At 39.4% G+C, this 16,509-nt stretch overlaps 2 protein-coding genes across 2 annotated transcripts; both read right to left on the minus strand.

Moving 5' to 3' along the window:
• Positions 1-996: 996 nt before the first annotated feature.
• LOC128446071 (caspase-3) lies at positions 997-7,858 on the minus strand. Its single transcript, XM_053429026.1, has 7 exons — positions 7,743-7,858; positions 6,534-6,614; positions 5,264-5,424; positions 4,632-4,760; positions 3,720-3,895; positions 2,133-2,253; positions 997-1,531 (listed from the first exon to the last, which is right to left on the minus strand). Exons 2-7 carry the CDS (start codon positions 6,608-6,610, stop codon positions 1,302-1,304), a joined length of 894 nt encoding a protein of 297 aa, XP_053285001.1. The 5' UTR covers positions 6,611-6,614; positions 7,743-7,858; the 3' UTR covers positions 997-1,301.
• A 1,677-nt stretch (positions 7,859-9,535) lies between these two features.
• LOC128446070 (caspase-3) lies at positions 9,536-16,281 on the minus strand. Its single transcript, XM_053429025.1, has 7 exons — positions 16,165-16,281; positions 14,593-14,673; positions 13,207-13,376; positions 12,543-12,671; positions 11,530-11,705; positions 11,118-11,238; positions 9,536-10,069 (listed from the first exon to the last, which is right to left on the minus strand). The coding sequence occupies exons 2-7, from the start codon at positions 14,667-14,669 to the stop codon at positions 9,840-9,842; spliced, it is 903 nt and encodes a 300-aa protein (XP_053285000.1). The 5' UTR covers positions 14,670-14,673; positions 16,165-16,281; the 3' UTR covers positions 9,536-9,839.
• Between the last annotated feature and the right edge of the window lie 228 nt (positions 16,282-16,509).

The raw sequence follows: 16,509 nt of genomic DNA on the forward strand, positions 1-16,509 counted from the left end.
ATCATAGTTCACGACATCTCATTAAAAATAAACACATTGAGCCGTGGCAGCGTCTCTTGTCTGTATTTAAATGATCTCTCTGAACACACGTAGATCCAGTATGTTTCCACAGATGTTCTTACAGTTGATAGAAGCAGAGTTTATAAATCACTCACAGAGCTGTGACAAAAGGCAAGAACTGGTTTATGAACCATTTCATTCAAACTCTATAAAACTAATACAAATACAATTAATGTAATTTCTTTTACTGTAATGAGTTCCATGAACAGACAACATTTACACACTGCAGCAAACTGCCTCCAGGATCTCTTCAGCAGCTTAAGTTTTTTGTTTTGTTTAACATATCTGAATTTCCCACAGGATTAATAAAGTATCCATCTATCTATCTATCGATCTATCTATCTATATCTCTCCTCATTTGTATGGTATTTTATCTGTGTCAAAAAATCTGACTTTCCAATGGGGGCATTTTGAATGGAATTTTTACAGCACACTAAATATATGTGTTGATAAACTTTTTTTATCCACATATTGTATTATCCATATACTGTAATTGCACAGTGTGCACTTTAATCCAGCTTCAATCCTGTCTCCATCAGTCTCTTTTTTCAAAGTGACCTGATTGGAAACAATGCAGTCATCATTGGAAATAACCAAATAATCCTGAGGTTTTCTGGGATTGTGTCAAACTGTCACACCGTCAGGTCCAGGGAGAGTGGAGGTTAACTTGAGAAGAAAAGATGTGATGCTCAAATTAAATAATGCTTAAAGTGATAAAATGTCAATACAGAACAGAGTCAGACACAAGAATAATCAAGTAATATCACTCGTACTGGTTGCTCAGCTCAGAATTAGAACAGTTACAATCATCACTCCTCTACTTGAACGTCACTGAAGTTTTGAAGAAACACTGATCAAAATAAAAAAGATTAATTTTCATATGTCTGCTGGCTTTCAAACTCACTACAAAGGACACAGTCACATTGATTTACAGTATTGTGTTGCATGTGAAACACTTTATTTTTACCAACATTAAAAACACACTGCACATAAAAAATACAAAGAACAAAAATTCCTAAAGAATAATGATCCAGATTTAACAATAATCAAACTAACATGTTCCCTTTTATCCTCATGCTGTTGGTGCAATTGGGTTCTGCTTGCAATGACATTAGGAAAACTAAAACTAGTGTTATTTTGTTGGACAGGCCCACACACTGCACCATAAATCTTTTGTGCAAATATCCTTGACAGTAAAATAGATGAAAGAGAAATAGGATAAACAAGAAGTCTATTTCATTCTATTGAGGAAAGTAGAAGTCTTTGGTCAACATCGAGACAATACAGGGGATCTGCTTCTTGCAGCTAGATTCAAGTTGATTGGTGGAAGACTCAAAGTGTAGTGCCACCTTGCGGTTGACTCGTGTCATGATCTGCATCAGCTCCAGCTCTCTCTTGTAATGCATCAACATCTCACACAACGACTGAATGAACCAGGAGCCGTTGGATGTGTTTCTCCATGAGTAGTAACCTGCAAGACAGAAGACAGTGTTTTTCTTTTTGAATATGTTCCACAAAGTGAGAATGAGATATGAGTTATTCTTCTGTTTCATTTACTGGATACAGTGTGAAAGCCTTTACAAACTGGGGGTGTGACAAATAAGTGATGGCAAAATGTGAAGTATGATATTTCACAAGAAAATATTCATAACTGCAGACTAAAGAGTGAAGACAAGTTCTTGTGTAAGAGAGAGAACAACACTACTTCCTACTTTCGGGAATACGCAACTGCAAAAATGCAGCTAAAACCTTGAGGTCTGAGTGTCTGTGTGGACAGTAACAACTTTATGGACGATATAAAGAGCACACAAGCAAGAATACAACAAATATCACTGCAAAAGTACTGCTACAAACAGCTATACTGCTGGTGACCTAGAAACACATCTGAGGAGGCAGAGGACCATTCCCGCATCCTATTGACCAAGAGAGTTGTACACCCAAAACTATTCTAGTGTTCAGTGAGTGGTTGATACCTTTATTAGTAGTGCAAAAGCTCAAATATAAATAAAAAACTGATTTTTGCTGCATAATATTTATTTTAACCCAACGTCTTTCCTGCTGGAGCCATTTACCTGGAGCAGTTGAATAAGCGTACAGGAAATCTGCCTCCACAGGAATCTTCTCTGATGTTTGATCATCTACACTGTCCGACTCGATCATGGCTCCATCATCCAGGGCTGAACCACGACACGCCTAACAGGGACATGAGACCCAGGTTTATATCATCAACAGTCACAATGTTAACCCCAACAGTAAGGTGGTAACTAAAGCTGTCACGAATTCGCCTTCTTATTAATATTTTCAGTTTGTCTGTTAAGTTTTGTTTACTAATTCTCTTTTCTTTTCAGAACTCTGCCACTCCCCTCCTGCTCTGCACCTTCCTCATTCCTCTGATCCCTTCACCGGCTCCACCCACAGACGCACCTGTCTTCCATCTTCTCATTAGTCTCCCCTGTATATCTGCATGCCTGTTCCCCTTGTCCTCTGCCAGATCGTTTAGTGTGCTGGTACCTAATCTTTCCAGCGTTTACCTCCTGATTCCTTTCCTGCCTGATCTCCACCGTGACCTGCCTGCTTCTCCCCGGACTTTTCTTCTGCCTGCCCCTTGTCGGTTCTGTTTGCTTTGGACTGACTACCTGGCTCCTGACCCCTGCTCTGTCTACACTGGATTATCTCTGGCCTGCTCCTTATTGGATTTGTTTGCATCGGACTGACTACCTGGTATCTGACCCCTGCTACGTTCCAATAAACCACGAGCTTTGCTTATTCCCACTCTGCCTCATTGTCGTTTGCTTTTGGGTTCACGCCTGCCATTCTGCCAGCCCTGACAAAAGCAAGTTACATTTGATTGTTATCATCACGTCTAAGTAAGACCACATTTGACTAATACACCAATTTATTAGAAGCTAAAAAGTCTCATTCTTGCGCAATGTATGCTTCTCCGAGTCCCGTGTGTAAGCCTCGGACACAGTTACATCATCCTCACATTGGAGTAACATCACAGAGTTTCATTCCAGAGTAACGAGTAACGTCTAGGTCTCTCCTTACTGAGCACACCGACACGGCACGTCAGAAGAAATAAAGCGTAACCCTGGTCTCAAAGTAAAGTTCTAAGGAGGAATGTGTATGGACACATTCTCTTCCTTGCATCCCTCCATGCTGCAGTGTTTCTTCAGTGTTGTTTGTTGTGGTTAGCCTGTGGTAGCTAACAAGCTGCTAGTCTGGTGGGTTCGGAGGCTGGACAGGTACCGGCTGGGTGGCGCTGAGAGACCAGTGCGATGCGATCCCGAAGGACATCATACAGGGGTGGTAGTACGAAACGCGACGTTTCAATAACATATTTCTCAGAGTGGACTGAGTGAAAAAGTCTGCGGAAGGACTGTTTTCATACTTTGAGGGTTCCTACTGACCCCCTTCAAGTATTTACAGACAATAAAAGCCCAGAAAATGTATTTTACACAATATGGGCCCTTTAAAGTGAGACCACATTTGACTAATACACCAATTGCTTAGAAGCTAAAAAAGCCAAGATAGTAAAACAAAAATAAATACAAATATTACCATACAAACCTTTAACTACAACACTAACACTTCCAGGCAAATTGTCATGAATGAGACATAAGCGCACTTGTATGTTCACATGGGTTTATGTTACTAACCTGTATGAAGAAGAGCTTTGGTTTGCCAACCAGACTTTTGCAGCGATCCCCTTTAAAGTTTCCGGTCAGGTTCTCCAACCTCTCAAAGCCGTCTGTGCCGTGAATCACTCCCTCGTCTCCATGACTCAGCAACACACACACAAATGATGCACTACTACTGTGGTCCTCCTCAGATACTAAAGACAAACACGGGGAAAGATAGATCAGTCCAGATATTATTTCCTTTCTTAATAAAAAATACTTGTACTGGTACGATCCTTGTTCTTGAGAAGAGCGCTAATAATTTGGTTTCAAGCCACTCTTAGAGGACTACTTAGAATAATCTACAGGTCAGAGGGGATGTATAAGCATTTTCTCAGGATGAAAAAGAGGTGTCATACACGTACAAGAACCCGACAACGATGTCAACTTAGAAAGATGAAAGCCTTTGTGGATAGGGGCTGACCAGGATTGAGCGCCCGTCTCAAAAACTCAGATTTCGGCAGCGGAATTTAAACGTTGTTGTGAACGCATCTTACGTGGACATTCTCTCCTGCGGTGTTCTTTATTTGAGAAAGGCAAAGTCCTGAAACGGTTCAGAGCCAATTTCTTGACATATTCTTGAGTTCTGGTACATAGGAGGTAGGGTTTATGATTTAAATGCAACCAGCAACCAGGGGATGATCAAAATTATTTAGTCTCCCTTTGGAGGAGCAGTCATACCATCTATCTTCATATACAGTGTATGATAACATACAGACTATGCCTGATATACTACCAGCTAGAGGTGGTTGAGAGCTTCAGCGAAAATGTCATATTTACAGGATGAACAGCAAGAATAGTTTGTCACCCTGATAATTGAAAATGAAAAATGGATGATTCCAATATCAAAGATCTTTCTATGTAATTGTTTAAATTTTTAAAGTGTCTTACCGCTCTTCAGAAGATTTTTCATCTGCCTCACAGTCTGGTCCTTGGCCACTCTGACTTTATAACCCAGCTCAGAGAAGGTCTTCTCAGCATATTTAGCATCGGCATCCGTTCCCTTACGATGTGGCATTACTAGACACAAAAACACACATGTAGGGGTTCAGTTGACATTCAATGGCAGTTTCTATGATTAAGTTAAAAAAGCAGGTATATGTAAAGTGGAAACAGAAAGATCAGGTGGAAGCTTTAATGATCATTCATGAGCCTGTTGCACTGCCTCACAATAAATGAGCACTCCTACTATCGTATGGACTGATTAAACACTGGAACAATAAAAAAAAAAGCACATACTATGTGTACTGTTTATAGATCCTTTTTAAACCATGTGACTTACTAAATTTAACACAAGAGTCAGTTGCAAACATTCCCAAAATGTTCAGTTATACTCTGTAATGTTTCCACCATAGTGGTATCAGTGTGGATAAGCACTCAACAAATAGAGTGGAGGGAGCAGGAAGATCAAAAACGGTGTAATACAGAATCTGTACCTGTTGTCTACATTCTGTAATTCACAAAACATTTGACAGGTGCGTGCATCATTGCATATGAATTGTTGAATGGGTGTTTTTACTTACTTTCGAAATTCATATTGTTGATGATCACACAGGTTCCAATGCTGGGATAGTCCATCTTGTAGCGGTAGGGGTCTGAGCCTGCAGCTGTAATGCCTTTACTGCTGGGGGTAGAGTCCACTTCCTCAGACGTCTTATTGCTGCCTGTGGCCGCTCCATCCGACCTGAAAGTGTAAGCACACATTTAGTTTCACCATCCCAGTGTGGACAGTTGATTGACTTCATGGATTATCTTTCCCCTTGATCTAACACTAACCTTCATGACTGACACACAAAAAAACAGCTTTTCCCCCTTTGGAGCGCGGCTTTCATCCCTAATTTGAACAATGAACTGATCTTTAGTCAGAAATTTGTCTATGACAGAAACACACTCATTGAAATTATTTCAAACTTGTTAAGCACCATAACGCCTATACACATATGAACCTGTTTGACAACTGTCTCAGCTTGAGCCACAGTCAAGTGAGTGCTGAAGGTTTATAGCCTACACCAGGGGTCTTCAACTTTTTTCAGGCCAAGGACCCCCAAACTGGTGGAGAGATGGAGCAGGGACCCCCTACTATATATATTAGGGATGCACCGATATGGAAATTCTTGGCCGCTACCGATATCGATGTTTAAAACAACAATCTAACCGATAAGATTTGTTGTTATTAATTGACCCTTTTGTGCCAGGAAAATAATTAAATCATTATTTAAAAAGCACTATTTTAAATTATTTCAGCCCTTTATCACTCCTATGTTTTAATGAGCACAAATTCAATCAGATTTATGAAACAATCTTTGGTTTAACTAAACTTTATATAACAGAGACATATTATGCCCATTTTTCCACAAGTTGATATGGTTCCTTGGGGTCTTAATGAAATTTCTGTAACATATTTTGGTCAAAATACCACAAGGTTCATTTAAAACAGCACCTTTTTACCCTATCTAAAACAGCCCTCCTCAGATTGACCTGTTTTGAGTGCCAATAGTTACTCCCGCCATTACCCGCCCTTCATTGAATTTCTTCCCTTTGACGCTAACGGAGGGTTCCCCCAGCGGGCGCCGTTTCTGAGGTGATCCGCGAGAAGGGCCCGACACGCGTCCAGAGTCGCCGCCGCCGACCGCCGTACCCGGTCCGGGAGATTTGGGTGAATCTCATGTCACTCTTTTTATCTTATTTTTGATCAATTCGCCCACACACCTGTCTGAGTTACATGCCCTGCAGGGACTGATCGATTGCCATCGGACAGGGTTTAGGTCGTCAGTACTGGTGTACAGTAGTTACCTCTTTGAAAACAACTTGAAGGCATCCACAGTGTCGCCAGCACTCTGCTTTTCACCATCACCACGAACCTCAGCCATGTTCCTACACACATCAAGAGAAAAGAGAGCCAATTCTGAAAATCTGTGACAAATGTAAGATTAAAACAAGAGAATTAAGTACATTGAAAAAGACAAAAATGGGCGAAACCTGCTGGCCCTCTACTGCACTGAACCCCTGCAAAATCCAAACTGACTTTATTAACATAAGGATAAACATTTACCGACTTAGCTTAATTTAAATTATTCCTCTACTGCTGGCTTTTGGAATGAAACTCTTAACATCCCTCTACAGCTACAGCCTGAGCGAAATAGATATTGATGAAAATAAAGATATCTCATAATGTTATATCAGCCAATAGAAATGTAATGAATACAGAAATACAGTACAAATTCAACAATGTCAATACAGATCTCTTAGATTTGGTGTTTTTAAAATAAACTTCACAGTTGAACATTTTTATTTATCCATCTATCTTGTAAACAAACTTCATTATGGAGACATTTCCTATTAGCTCCGTAGCTTCATACATCATTGAATGAATTTGAAATCACAAAAACATATTGTCACTCACTGCAAGTAAATTTTGGAGCTTAATGTGACTTTCTCTATTTCCAGTAAAACTGTTGATGTCTTATCCAGAGTGACCAGAACACTTTTTCTGTTGTTCTCAGTATTGTTATGAGTGTAAAAATAAAGAGAAATATAAGCATGAACAACAGTAATAGCAGCAAACAACTAAATAGAACAAGGCATATTTAGAAATAGTGCTAAATGGTGTAAGAATGTTTTTTAGGGCGGTGTGTGTGTGTGTGGGTTGTGTGTTTTAAAGATTTTTGTTAATTTCTAAAAACATATTACAGAGATTTTGATTTCAATACAAGGAAGTATGAGTGTGTGCAATTTGCTGCAGTTTGATTAGATTTAAGGGGAGAGTTGGAGCTTGGTGAAGATCTGTATCTGTATCAACATTAAATGACACGAGCTTAGCCAACGTTATTCCTGAAAGAAAAGTGAAAGTACAGCTTTCACAATGAAAGAGCAGATACGTTGTGTTCCAGTTACGAGCGAGGAAAACTAATAAGAACTATTGTTGTTCCAGTCCTGCTTCGTTCAACTCATATGTGTAAATAACAATACAAATACAAAGGATCAAATGAAAAACTAACACACCTTTTCTCTTGACAGGACCGTGGAGGAAAGTCTCTACAGCCGTCCTCCCTGTAGAGTCATAATGACGAAATGTTTCATTTTTCAAAGTATAAGACTGAAACTTTCAGCCAATCAGGGACGCGGCTCCCTGGTGTGGGCGGGAGAAACATCATAGTCTCCGGAGCACCTTGACCCAAAGACGACATATGATTGGCTTAGAAAAATGTCCACTGCCGTCACGACTAATCAGCTGTGGCGTTTCACTTTACAGGAAACATACGCACGCACGCACACACGCGCGCACACACACACACACACACACACACACACACACACTACTGTAAATAGAGACTCGCATTAGCACCATCCATCAGGTTTGTCAGGCTGTAGTTAACCAAAGCAGGTTTGAGCACCAGGGCTGAATGCTAACATGCTAACGTTTAGGTATAATGTCTGCCATGTTCATTATCGTACAGTAGCATGTTTACAATTTTAGATCTACACACAACTTATATGTGAGGCTGACTTGAATGTCTTTTGTCTGGTAAGTAGTTGCTAATAAACCAGTCACTATCAGACAAACTACAATTATGAGGTGATGATAGCCGGGATGAAAAGTCGGAAAAGTGATGAAATCCCACCCTAAGAGGAAAAATATTTTTAAGGCAAACTTCTCAAAATCACAAATGTCACAAGAGATAAAGTAAGAATAGAACCCTGATGTATGTCGGGACCTGGAAAAGAAGAAACACCAGACAAAACTTGTGTATTACAATCAAATTAAAATGAATTACTTACTTATGGAATTAATCCATATCTTTCATTTTTGGGTTTTTGTTCATACAACACAGTACATATACAAATATACGTAAATGTATTATATAGATAGTTCTGGACATATATATATATACATATATCTTTACAACATTTTTGGCATGAAGACATAGTTATACATGTAGTTGGAAATCCAGTTTGGACAAATCACAACTTGCATATCAGATCAAAAACACGGCACTGCCATTTATGCACTTTAGCCTCGAGGTAATCACTGAGATGACTCATAAACTCTGAGTTGCCAAGCTATTTCTAGTCTTACAAGTATTTCGCAATGTCTTTTGTGAACTTAAAAATAAAAAGCTTAAAAGCTAAGAAATTATAATTCTATATAAGATTCGCTAATCAGTGGTGTATGGGTTTACTATAACGTAAACTGTACAGTTTTAGTAGGTGGCAGTAAAATATACAAATTGTCTTCACGTCTGAATGTCAAGCTGTAACATCTTTAAGAGTAAGTGCTTAGAAGTGGGCATGTACCTTTACTTGTCACAGAAATCGAGGAAGGCATCCAGCACCACCTCTAAATCTGTTGTTGCCTGACGACTTTGTCTCTTGCTCCTCTGTTTATCGGGGTTCAGAGATAAACTATCACTCTTTTCTTCCAAGTAGCCTTATAGGACGCAATGCAGTCATCATTGGAAATTACCAAATAATCCTCAGGTTTTATGGGATTGTGTCAAACTGTCACACTGTCAGGTCCAGGGAGAGTGGAGGTTAACTTGAGAAGAACAAATGTGCTGCACAAATTAAATTATGCTTGAAGTGATATGTCAGAACAGAGTCAGACACAAGAGTAATCCAGTAATATCACTCTCACTAGTTGCTAAACTCAGATTTAGAACAGTTACAATCATCACTCTTCTACTTGAACATTACTATAGTTTGAAGAAGCACTCATCAAAATAAAAAAGATACATTTTCATGTCTGCCGGCTTTCAAACTCACTACAAAGGACACAGTCACATTGATCTACAGTATTGTGTTAAATGTGAAACACTTTATTTTTACCAACATAAAAAACACACTGCACATCAAAAAATAAAAGGAAAAAAATTCCTAAAGAATAATGATCCAAATTTAACAATAATCAAACTATCATGTTACCTTTTATCCACATGCTGTTGGTGCAGTTGGGTTCTGCTTGCAATGACATTAGTAAAACTAAAACTAGTGTTTCTTGTTGGACAGGCCCACACACTGCACCAAAAATCTTTTGTGCAAATATCCTTGAAAGTAAAATAGATGAAAGAGAAATAGGATAAACAAGAAGTCTATTTCATTCTATTGAGGAAAGTAGAAGTCTTTGGTCAACATCGAGACAATACAGGGGATCTGCTTCTTGCAGCTAAATCCAGGTAGGTTGGAGGAAGACTCAAAGTTTAGCGCCACCCTGCGGTTCACTCGTGTCATGATCTGCATCAGCTCCAGCTCTCCCTTGTAATGCATCAACATCTCACACAACGACTGCATGAACCAGGAGCCGTTGGATGTGTTTCTCCATGAGTAGTAACCTGCAGGACAGAAGACAGTGTTTTTCTTTTTGAATATTCTCCACAAAGTGAGAATGAGGTTAGTACAGATATCAGATTTTCTTCTGTTTCATTAACTGGATACAGTGTAAAAGCCTTAACACACTATTTCACAAGGAAATAGTCACAACTCCAGCAATGCAAATTTGTGACAGTTGAAACACAGCTCATTATAAAGATAGCACTAGTGTTTCCCAAAAATGTATTCAATCTATGGCAGTAGTATGGGTGCCGTGGACGAACGTTGCTCTCATGCACGATAAATTCCAAAAGCCAGGCAGGTAAACAGACCAAAGAGTGAAGACAAGTTCTTGTGTAAGAGAGAGAACAACACTACATCCTACTTTCGGTAACGCAACTGCACAAATGCAGCTAAAACCTTGAGGTCTGAGTGTCTGTGTGGACACTAAAAACTTTATGGACAATAGCAAGAGCTGTACTGCTACAAACAGCTTTACAATGCAGTAATGGAGCAAAACACCAAGTTAGAGATCTGTTATGTCATTATGCAAAGTAAATTTTTTTGGTGTATTATGAAACTGTGGCGGGACATATTAGAATATGGCAGGCGGCCACAGTCTAGATAATAAATGGGGAATACTGAAGCATGATGACTCAACTCCACTTCAACAGAACAGAGAAAGAGAAGGAGATGTTCCAGTCTCATTCAGTATCCTGCCCCTGGCTCAGGACATATTTTGGGATGTTGGTGGGACAGTTTAAAGTCCTGAGTGTGACCTAGAAACACATCTGAGGACGCCGAGGACCACACCTGCATCCTATTGACCCAGAGAGTTGTACACCGAAAACTACTATAGTGTTCAGTGAGTGGTTGATACCTTTATTAGTAGTGCAAAAGCTCAAATATAAGTAAAAAATAGATTTTTGATGCATAATATTGAACCCATTTAACACACATTATCAACGCCTTAAAAAATATATTGATATGCAAAATAAGTGCAGAAAAAAAACCCAACATGTAAAAACTAGAATGTGAAGGACAAACGTCTTTCCTGCTGGAGCCATTTACCTGGAGCAGTGGAATAGGCGTACAGGAAATCTGCCTCCACAGGAATCCTCTCTGATGTTTGATCATCTACACTGTCCGACTCGATCATGGCTCCATCATCCAGGGCTGAACCACGACACGCCTAACAGGGACACGAGACCCAGGTTTATATCATCAACCGTCACAGTGTTAACCCCAACAGTAATGTGGTAACTGAAGCAAGATATATTTGATTGTTATCATCATGTCAAAGTGAGACCACATTTGACTAATACACCAATTTAGTAGAAGCTAAAAAAGACAAAAAGTAAACGAAATAAAAATAAAAATATTACCATACAAACCTTTAACTACAACACAAACAGTTCCAGACACATTTTCATGGATGAGACACCAGTGCAGTTGTATGCTCACATGGGTTTATGTTACTAACCTGTATGAAGAAGAGCTTTGGTTTGCCAACCAGACTTTTGCAGCGATCCCCTTTAAAGTTTCCGGTAAGGTTCTCCAACCTCTGAGAGCCGTCTGTGCCATAAATCACTCCCTCGTCTCCATGACTCAGCAACACACACACAAACGATGCACTACTACTGTGGTCCTCCTCAGATACTAAAGAGAAACACAGGAAAAGATAGAACACAACACTGCACAATCAGTCAAGATATTATTTCCTTTCTTATGAAAATAATTGATTGTACGATACTTGTTCTTGAGGAGAGTGCTGATAAATTTGATTAAGCTGATGCAAGTCTCAGAGGGAATGAATCTACAGGTCAGAGGGGATGTATAAGCACTTTCTCAGGATGAAAAAGAGGTGTCATACACGTACAAGAACCCGAAAAAGATGTCAAGGTAGAAAGACGATAGTCTTTGGGGATAGGGGCTGACCCGGTGTCAGTAGGCCGTCTCAAAATAACAGATTTCTGCAGCAGAATTTAAACATCATGTCCAACCTCCTGCATGCTATACCCAGGTGACACCTCTCATCTGTATGATGATTCCTTTTGTTATGAACGCATCTTACTTGGACATTTTCTCCTGCTGTGTTCGTTATATGAGAAAGGAAAAGTCCGGGAAACGGTTCAGAGCCAATTTTTCCAGACATATTCTGGAGATCTGGTGTGAAAACGTAGGAGGTGAGGTTTAGGATTTATAATGCAACCAGCAACCAGGGGATGATCAAGATTATTTAGTCTCTCTTTTGAGGAGCAGTCATACCATCTATCTTCATATACAGTCTATGATAACATACACACTATGCCTGATATACTACCAACTAGTGGTGGTTGAGAGCTTCAGCGGTAATGTCCTATTTACAGGATGAACAGCAAGAATAGTTTTTGTCACCCTGATGATTGAAAATGAAAAAATGGATGATTCCATTATCAAAGAACTTTCTATGTAATTGTTTTAATTTTGAATCTATGAAGATTTGTCGATTATTACCGCTCGTCAGAAGATTTTTCATCTGCCTCACAGTCTGGTCATTGGCCACTCTGAGTTTATAACCCAGCTCAGAGAAGATCTTCATAGCAAAGGCAGCATCGACATCTGTCCCGTTACGATGACTCATATCTAGACACAAAAACACACATGTGGGATTCAGTAGACATTCGATTGCAGTTTTACGATAAAGTTCAAAGGCAGGTATGAAAAGTGAAGACAGGAGGATCATGTGGAAGCTTTAATGATCATTCATGAGCTGTAGAACTGCATCACAATAAATGAGCACTCCTACTACTATCGTATGGACTGTGATTAAACACTGGAACAATACAAAACATAAACGTTCTATGTGTACTGTGTATAAGATCCTTTTTGAACCAGGTGACTTACTAAATTTAACACCAGAGTTAGTTGCAAACATTCCTAAAACCTTCAGTTATACTCTGTAATGTTTCCACTTCAGTGGTATCAGTGTGGGTAAGCACTCAACAAACAGAGTGGAGGGAGCAGGGATTTGAAAAACTATGTAATAAAGAATCTGTACCTGTTGTCAATGTCTACATTCTGAAATGTATGACATTTGTTCATGTTTTTGTTTCATGAACTGAAACAGACAGGTGCCTGCATCAGTGCATATGAATTGTTGAGTGGATGTTTTTTTTACTTGTGCTTTTGTCGAAGTTCTTATTGTTGATGATCACACAGGTTCCAATGCTGGGATAGTCCATCTTGTAGCGGTAGGGGTCTGAGCCTGCAGCTGTACTGCCCTTACTGCTGGGGGTAGAGTCCACTTCCTCAGACGTCTTATTGCTGCCTGTGGCTGCTCCATCCGACCTGAAAGATAACGCACACATTTAGTTTCACCATCCCAGTGTGGACAATTGATAGACTTCATGGATTATCTTTCCCCTTGACCTAACACTAACCTTCATGACTGACACAAAAAAACAGCTTTTCCCCATTTGGAGCGCGGCTTTAGTCCCTAATTTGAACAATGAACTGATCTTTAGTCTGAAAATTGTCTGTGACAGAAACACACTGATTGAAATTATTTCAAACTTGTTAAGCACCATAACGCCTATACACATATGAACCTGTTCGACAACTCGTTGGTGAGCTTGAATTGTTTGTTAAACCACAGTCAAGTGAGTGCTGAAGGTTTATAGCCTACACTGTCGTTAACGCACACATGCAAAGTGAAACTGTAAGCAGATGTCATGTGACAACTAAAGGATGACATAAAACAACACAAGGGCTATCAAATTCACACAAAGGTCATGGTGGCCATAAATCCCTCAGAATAAATCTTGGTAATTCAAAAAAGAAGCACTCGATTACTGAGCCATACCACTAAATTAAGAGAGGAGCAGTAATCTGAGTGACTTAAATCTAAATACTACAAAGAGTGACTTGCACACTCATAGTTCACCTACACAGCTGATTCAACATCTCTCCCACTCTCCAGTCTGCTTTGTTTCACCCTCCCAGGGTGGTACAAAGCAGGGGTCTCATTTATAACCGTTGTGTACACACAAAACAGGGCCTGAAACGTGTGTACGCCACTTCTCACTCAAATGTGGGGATTTATAAAAACAAACTTGACGGGTACATTTGCGTATTTCAACACAAACCTCTGACCCATGCGTACGAACATTTGGAGATGGGTAAAAGTGGCGACACAGACGTGAGGTGGTGAACTGAAGAAGATTATTGATCCACTTCATCATTTACATTAAAACCAACAGCTTAAGTTGTGCTCGTGCGACATATCTGTTTCACAAGTAATTTAAAAAATATATAAAACAACTTACAGCAAATTATGTTCAGATTCCATTAAACAGTGGAGTTACAGAGCTTAGTCATTAATAGGTTTTAACCTAAGCAGAGGTGGAACTGGCTAAAGTTAGGCTACAACTGATAAAGCAAGGACTTATGAGTGAGCTGTGTATGAGTCATGTTTCCTCTACTGTTCCCTCTACACATTCTGAGTGCAGGCAACCTATCGCCATTGGACGGGTTTTGGTCGTCAGTACTGGTGTACAGTAGTTACCTCTTTGAAAACAACTTGAAGGCATCCAAAGTGTCGCCATCGCTCTGCTTTTCACCATCACCACGAACCTCAGCCATGTTCCTACACACATAAAGAGAAAAGAGAGCCAAATCTGAAAATCTGTGACAAATGTAAGATAAAACCAAGAGAATTAAGAATATTGAAAAATACAAAAATGGGTGAAACCTGCTGGCCCTCTACTGCACTGAACCCCTGCAAAATCCAAATACATTTTCTGATTCAGATTAATTTATATAATTCCACTACTGCTGGCTTTTGAGGCTAGTTACATTTCTGCAGTCTGTCATGTCTTCTGGAATGAAACTCTTAACATCCCTCTACAGCTACAGCCTGAGCGAAATAGATCTTGATGCAGATACAGAGATCTCATAATGCTATATCAGTCAATTGCAATTTAATGAATACATAAATACAGTACAAATGCAACAATGTCTATACAGATCTCTTAGATTTGGTGTTTTTTAAATAAACTTCATTTGAAAAATGTGATTGTTCCAGCTATCTTGTGAACAAACTACATTAAAAAGAAATTTCCTGTTAGCTCTGTAGCTTCATACATCATTGAATAAATTAGAAATCACAAAAACGTATTTGTGATTTATGAGATTTTAGTTAATTTCTAAAAATAATATGTAAAAAAATCTATTTCTCATTTTGAAGGAAGTATGAGTGTGTGCAATTTGCTGCGGTTTGATTGGATTAAAGGAGAGAGTTAGAGCTTGGTGAAGGTTGTGCTCCACTTGTTTAAAAAATACGAGTTGATCCATAGATTGTGATTCCTTACTAAATAGTAGAAACTCTGAATCACTCCTGTAAATCTGATTCAGTTCATATGACCAAGGATTCTCAATAATACTCAATGATATGAAAAAACAGCCTGATTTTTGGAAGATGTTCAAGGCTTAATTTTGAAATGTTATGACTATTTAATTAATTAGTATACATTCTACTGTGGTAGTAAATCATATGGTCTTTGGATGTATGAGCAGTATCTTACATCTTTCAAACTGTATTCTGTTTGTCTCTAATTAACACCTTTCATAATAATGCATCCTGTCCTGTAACTCACAACGAAACAGGAAATGGTTTACAGCTCCTAATGTGGGTCAGTGACAAATACTTATTCACAACTATGGTGTTACAAAATAACCGCCTGTCACATATGCGGCTAACAACATGTTCTTATTGTGTCACTGCTGCATGTAGTCAGGAGGAATATGCTTGAAGAGCTAGCTGCACACGCTAACTAAATACATGCCTCCATTAGATAAGACGTGTTAAAGCAGTATCAACATTCAGTGACACGAGCTTAGCCAACGTTGTCAGAATAAAACAGCAAATACATCGTGTCCTTTTCCTGCAGTGACAATAAACACTTTCTATTTTAAATGACATCAGAACAACTTCATTATGTCAGGTGCTGGCTGCGTTGGCTCCAGTTACGAGCGAGGAAAACTAATAAGAACTATTGTTGTTCCAGTCCTGCTTCGTTCAACTCATACGTGTAAATAACAATACAAATACAAAGGATCAAATGAAAAACTAACACACCTTTTCTCTTGACAGGACCGTGGAGGAAAGTCTCTACAGCTGTCCTCCCTGTAGAGTCATAATGACGAAACGTTTCATTGTTCAAAGTACAAGACTGAAACTTTCAGCCAATCAGGGACGCAGCTCCCTGGTGTGGGCGGGGAAACCTCAGTCTCCGGAGCACCTTGACCCAAAGACGACATATGATTGGCTTAGAAAAATGTCCACTGCCGTCACGACCAACCAGCTGTGGCGTGTCAGGAGCGGTCGCTCAAGATGAAGATGCAGTGAGGAACAATTTCACTTTACAGGAAACACACACACACACACACACACACACACACACACACACACACACACACACAC

This window comes from Pleuronectes platessa, chromosome 8, assembly GCF_947347685.1.
Source record: "Pleuronectes platessa chromosome 8, fPlePla1.1, whole genome shotgun sequence".
NCBI lineage: Eukaryota > Metazoa > Chordata > Actinopteri > Pleuronectiformes > Pleuronectidae > Pleuronectes > Pleuronectes platessa.

Bases quoted from the DNA above. Each gene is read 5' to 3' on its own strand.
- LOC128446071 (XM_053429026.1), bottom strand. From the start codon at position 6,610: ATGGCTGAGGTTCGTGGTGATGGTGAAAAGCAGAGTGCTGGCGACACT. The intron at 3,896-4,631 runs GTAAGACACTTT...GTTTGTCTTTAG, and splicing joins GAAAAATCTTCTGAAGAGCG to TATCTGAGGAGGACCACAGT. The intron at 1,532-2,132 runs GTAAATGGCTCC...TCTGTCTTGCAG, and splicing joins CGCTTATTCAACTGCTCCAG to GTTACTACTCATGGAGAAAC.
- LOC128446070 (XM_053429025.1), bottom strand. From the start codon at position 14,669: ATGGCTGAGGTTCGTGGTGATGGTGAAAAGCAGAGCGATGGCGACACT. The intron at 11,706-12,542 runs GTAATAATCGAC...GTTTCTCTTTAG, and splicing joins GAAAAATCTTCTGACGAGCG to TATCTGAGGAGGACCACAGT. The intron at 10,070-11,117 runs GTAAATGGCTCC...TCTGTCCTGCAG, and splicing joins CGCCTATTCCACTGCTCCAG to GTTACTACTCATGGAGAAAC.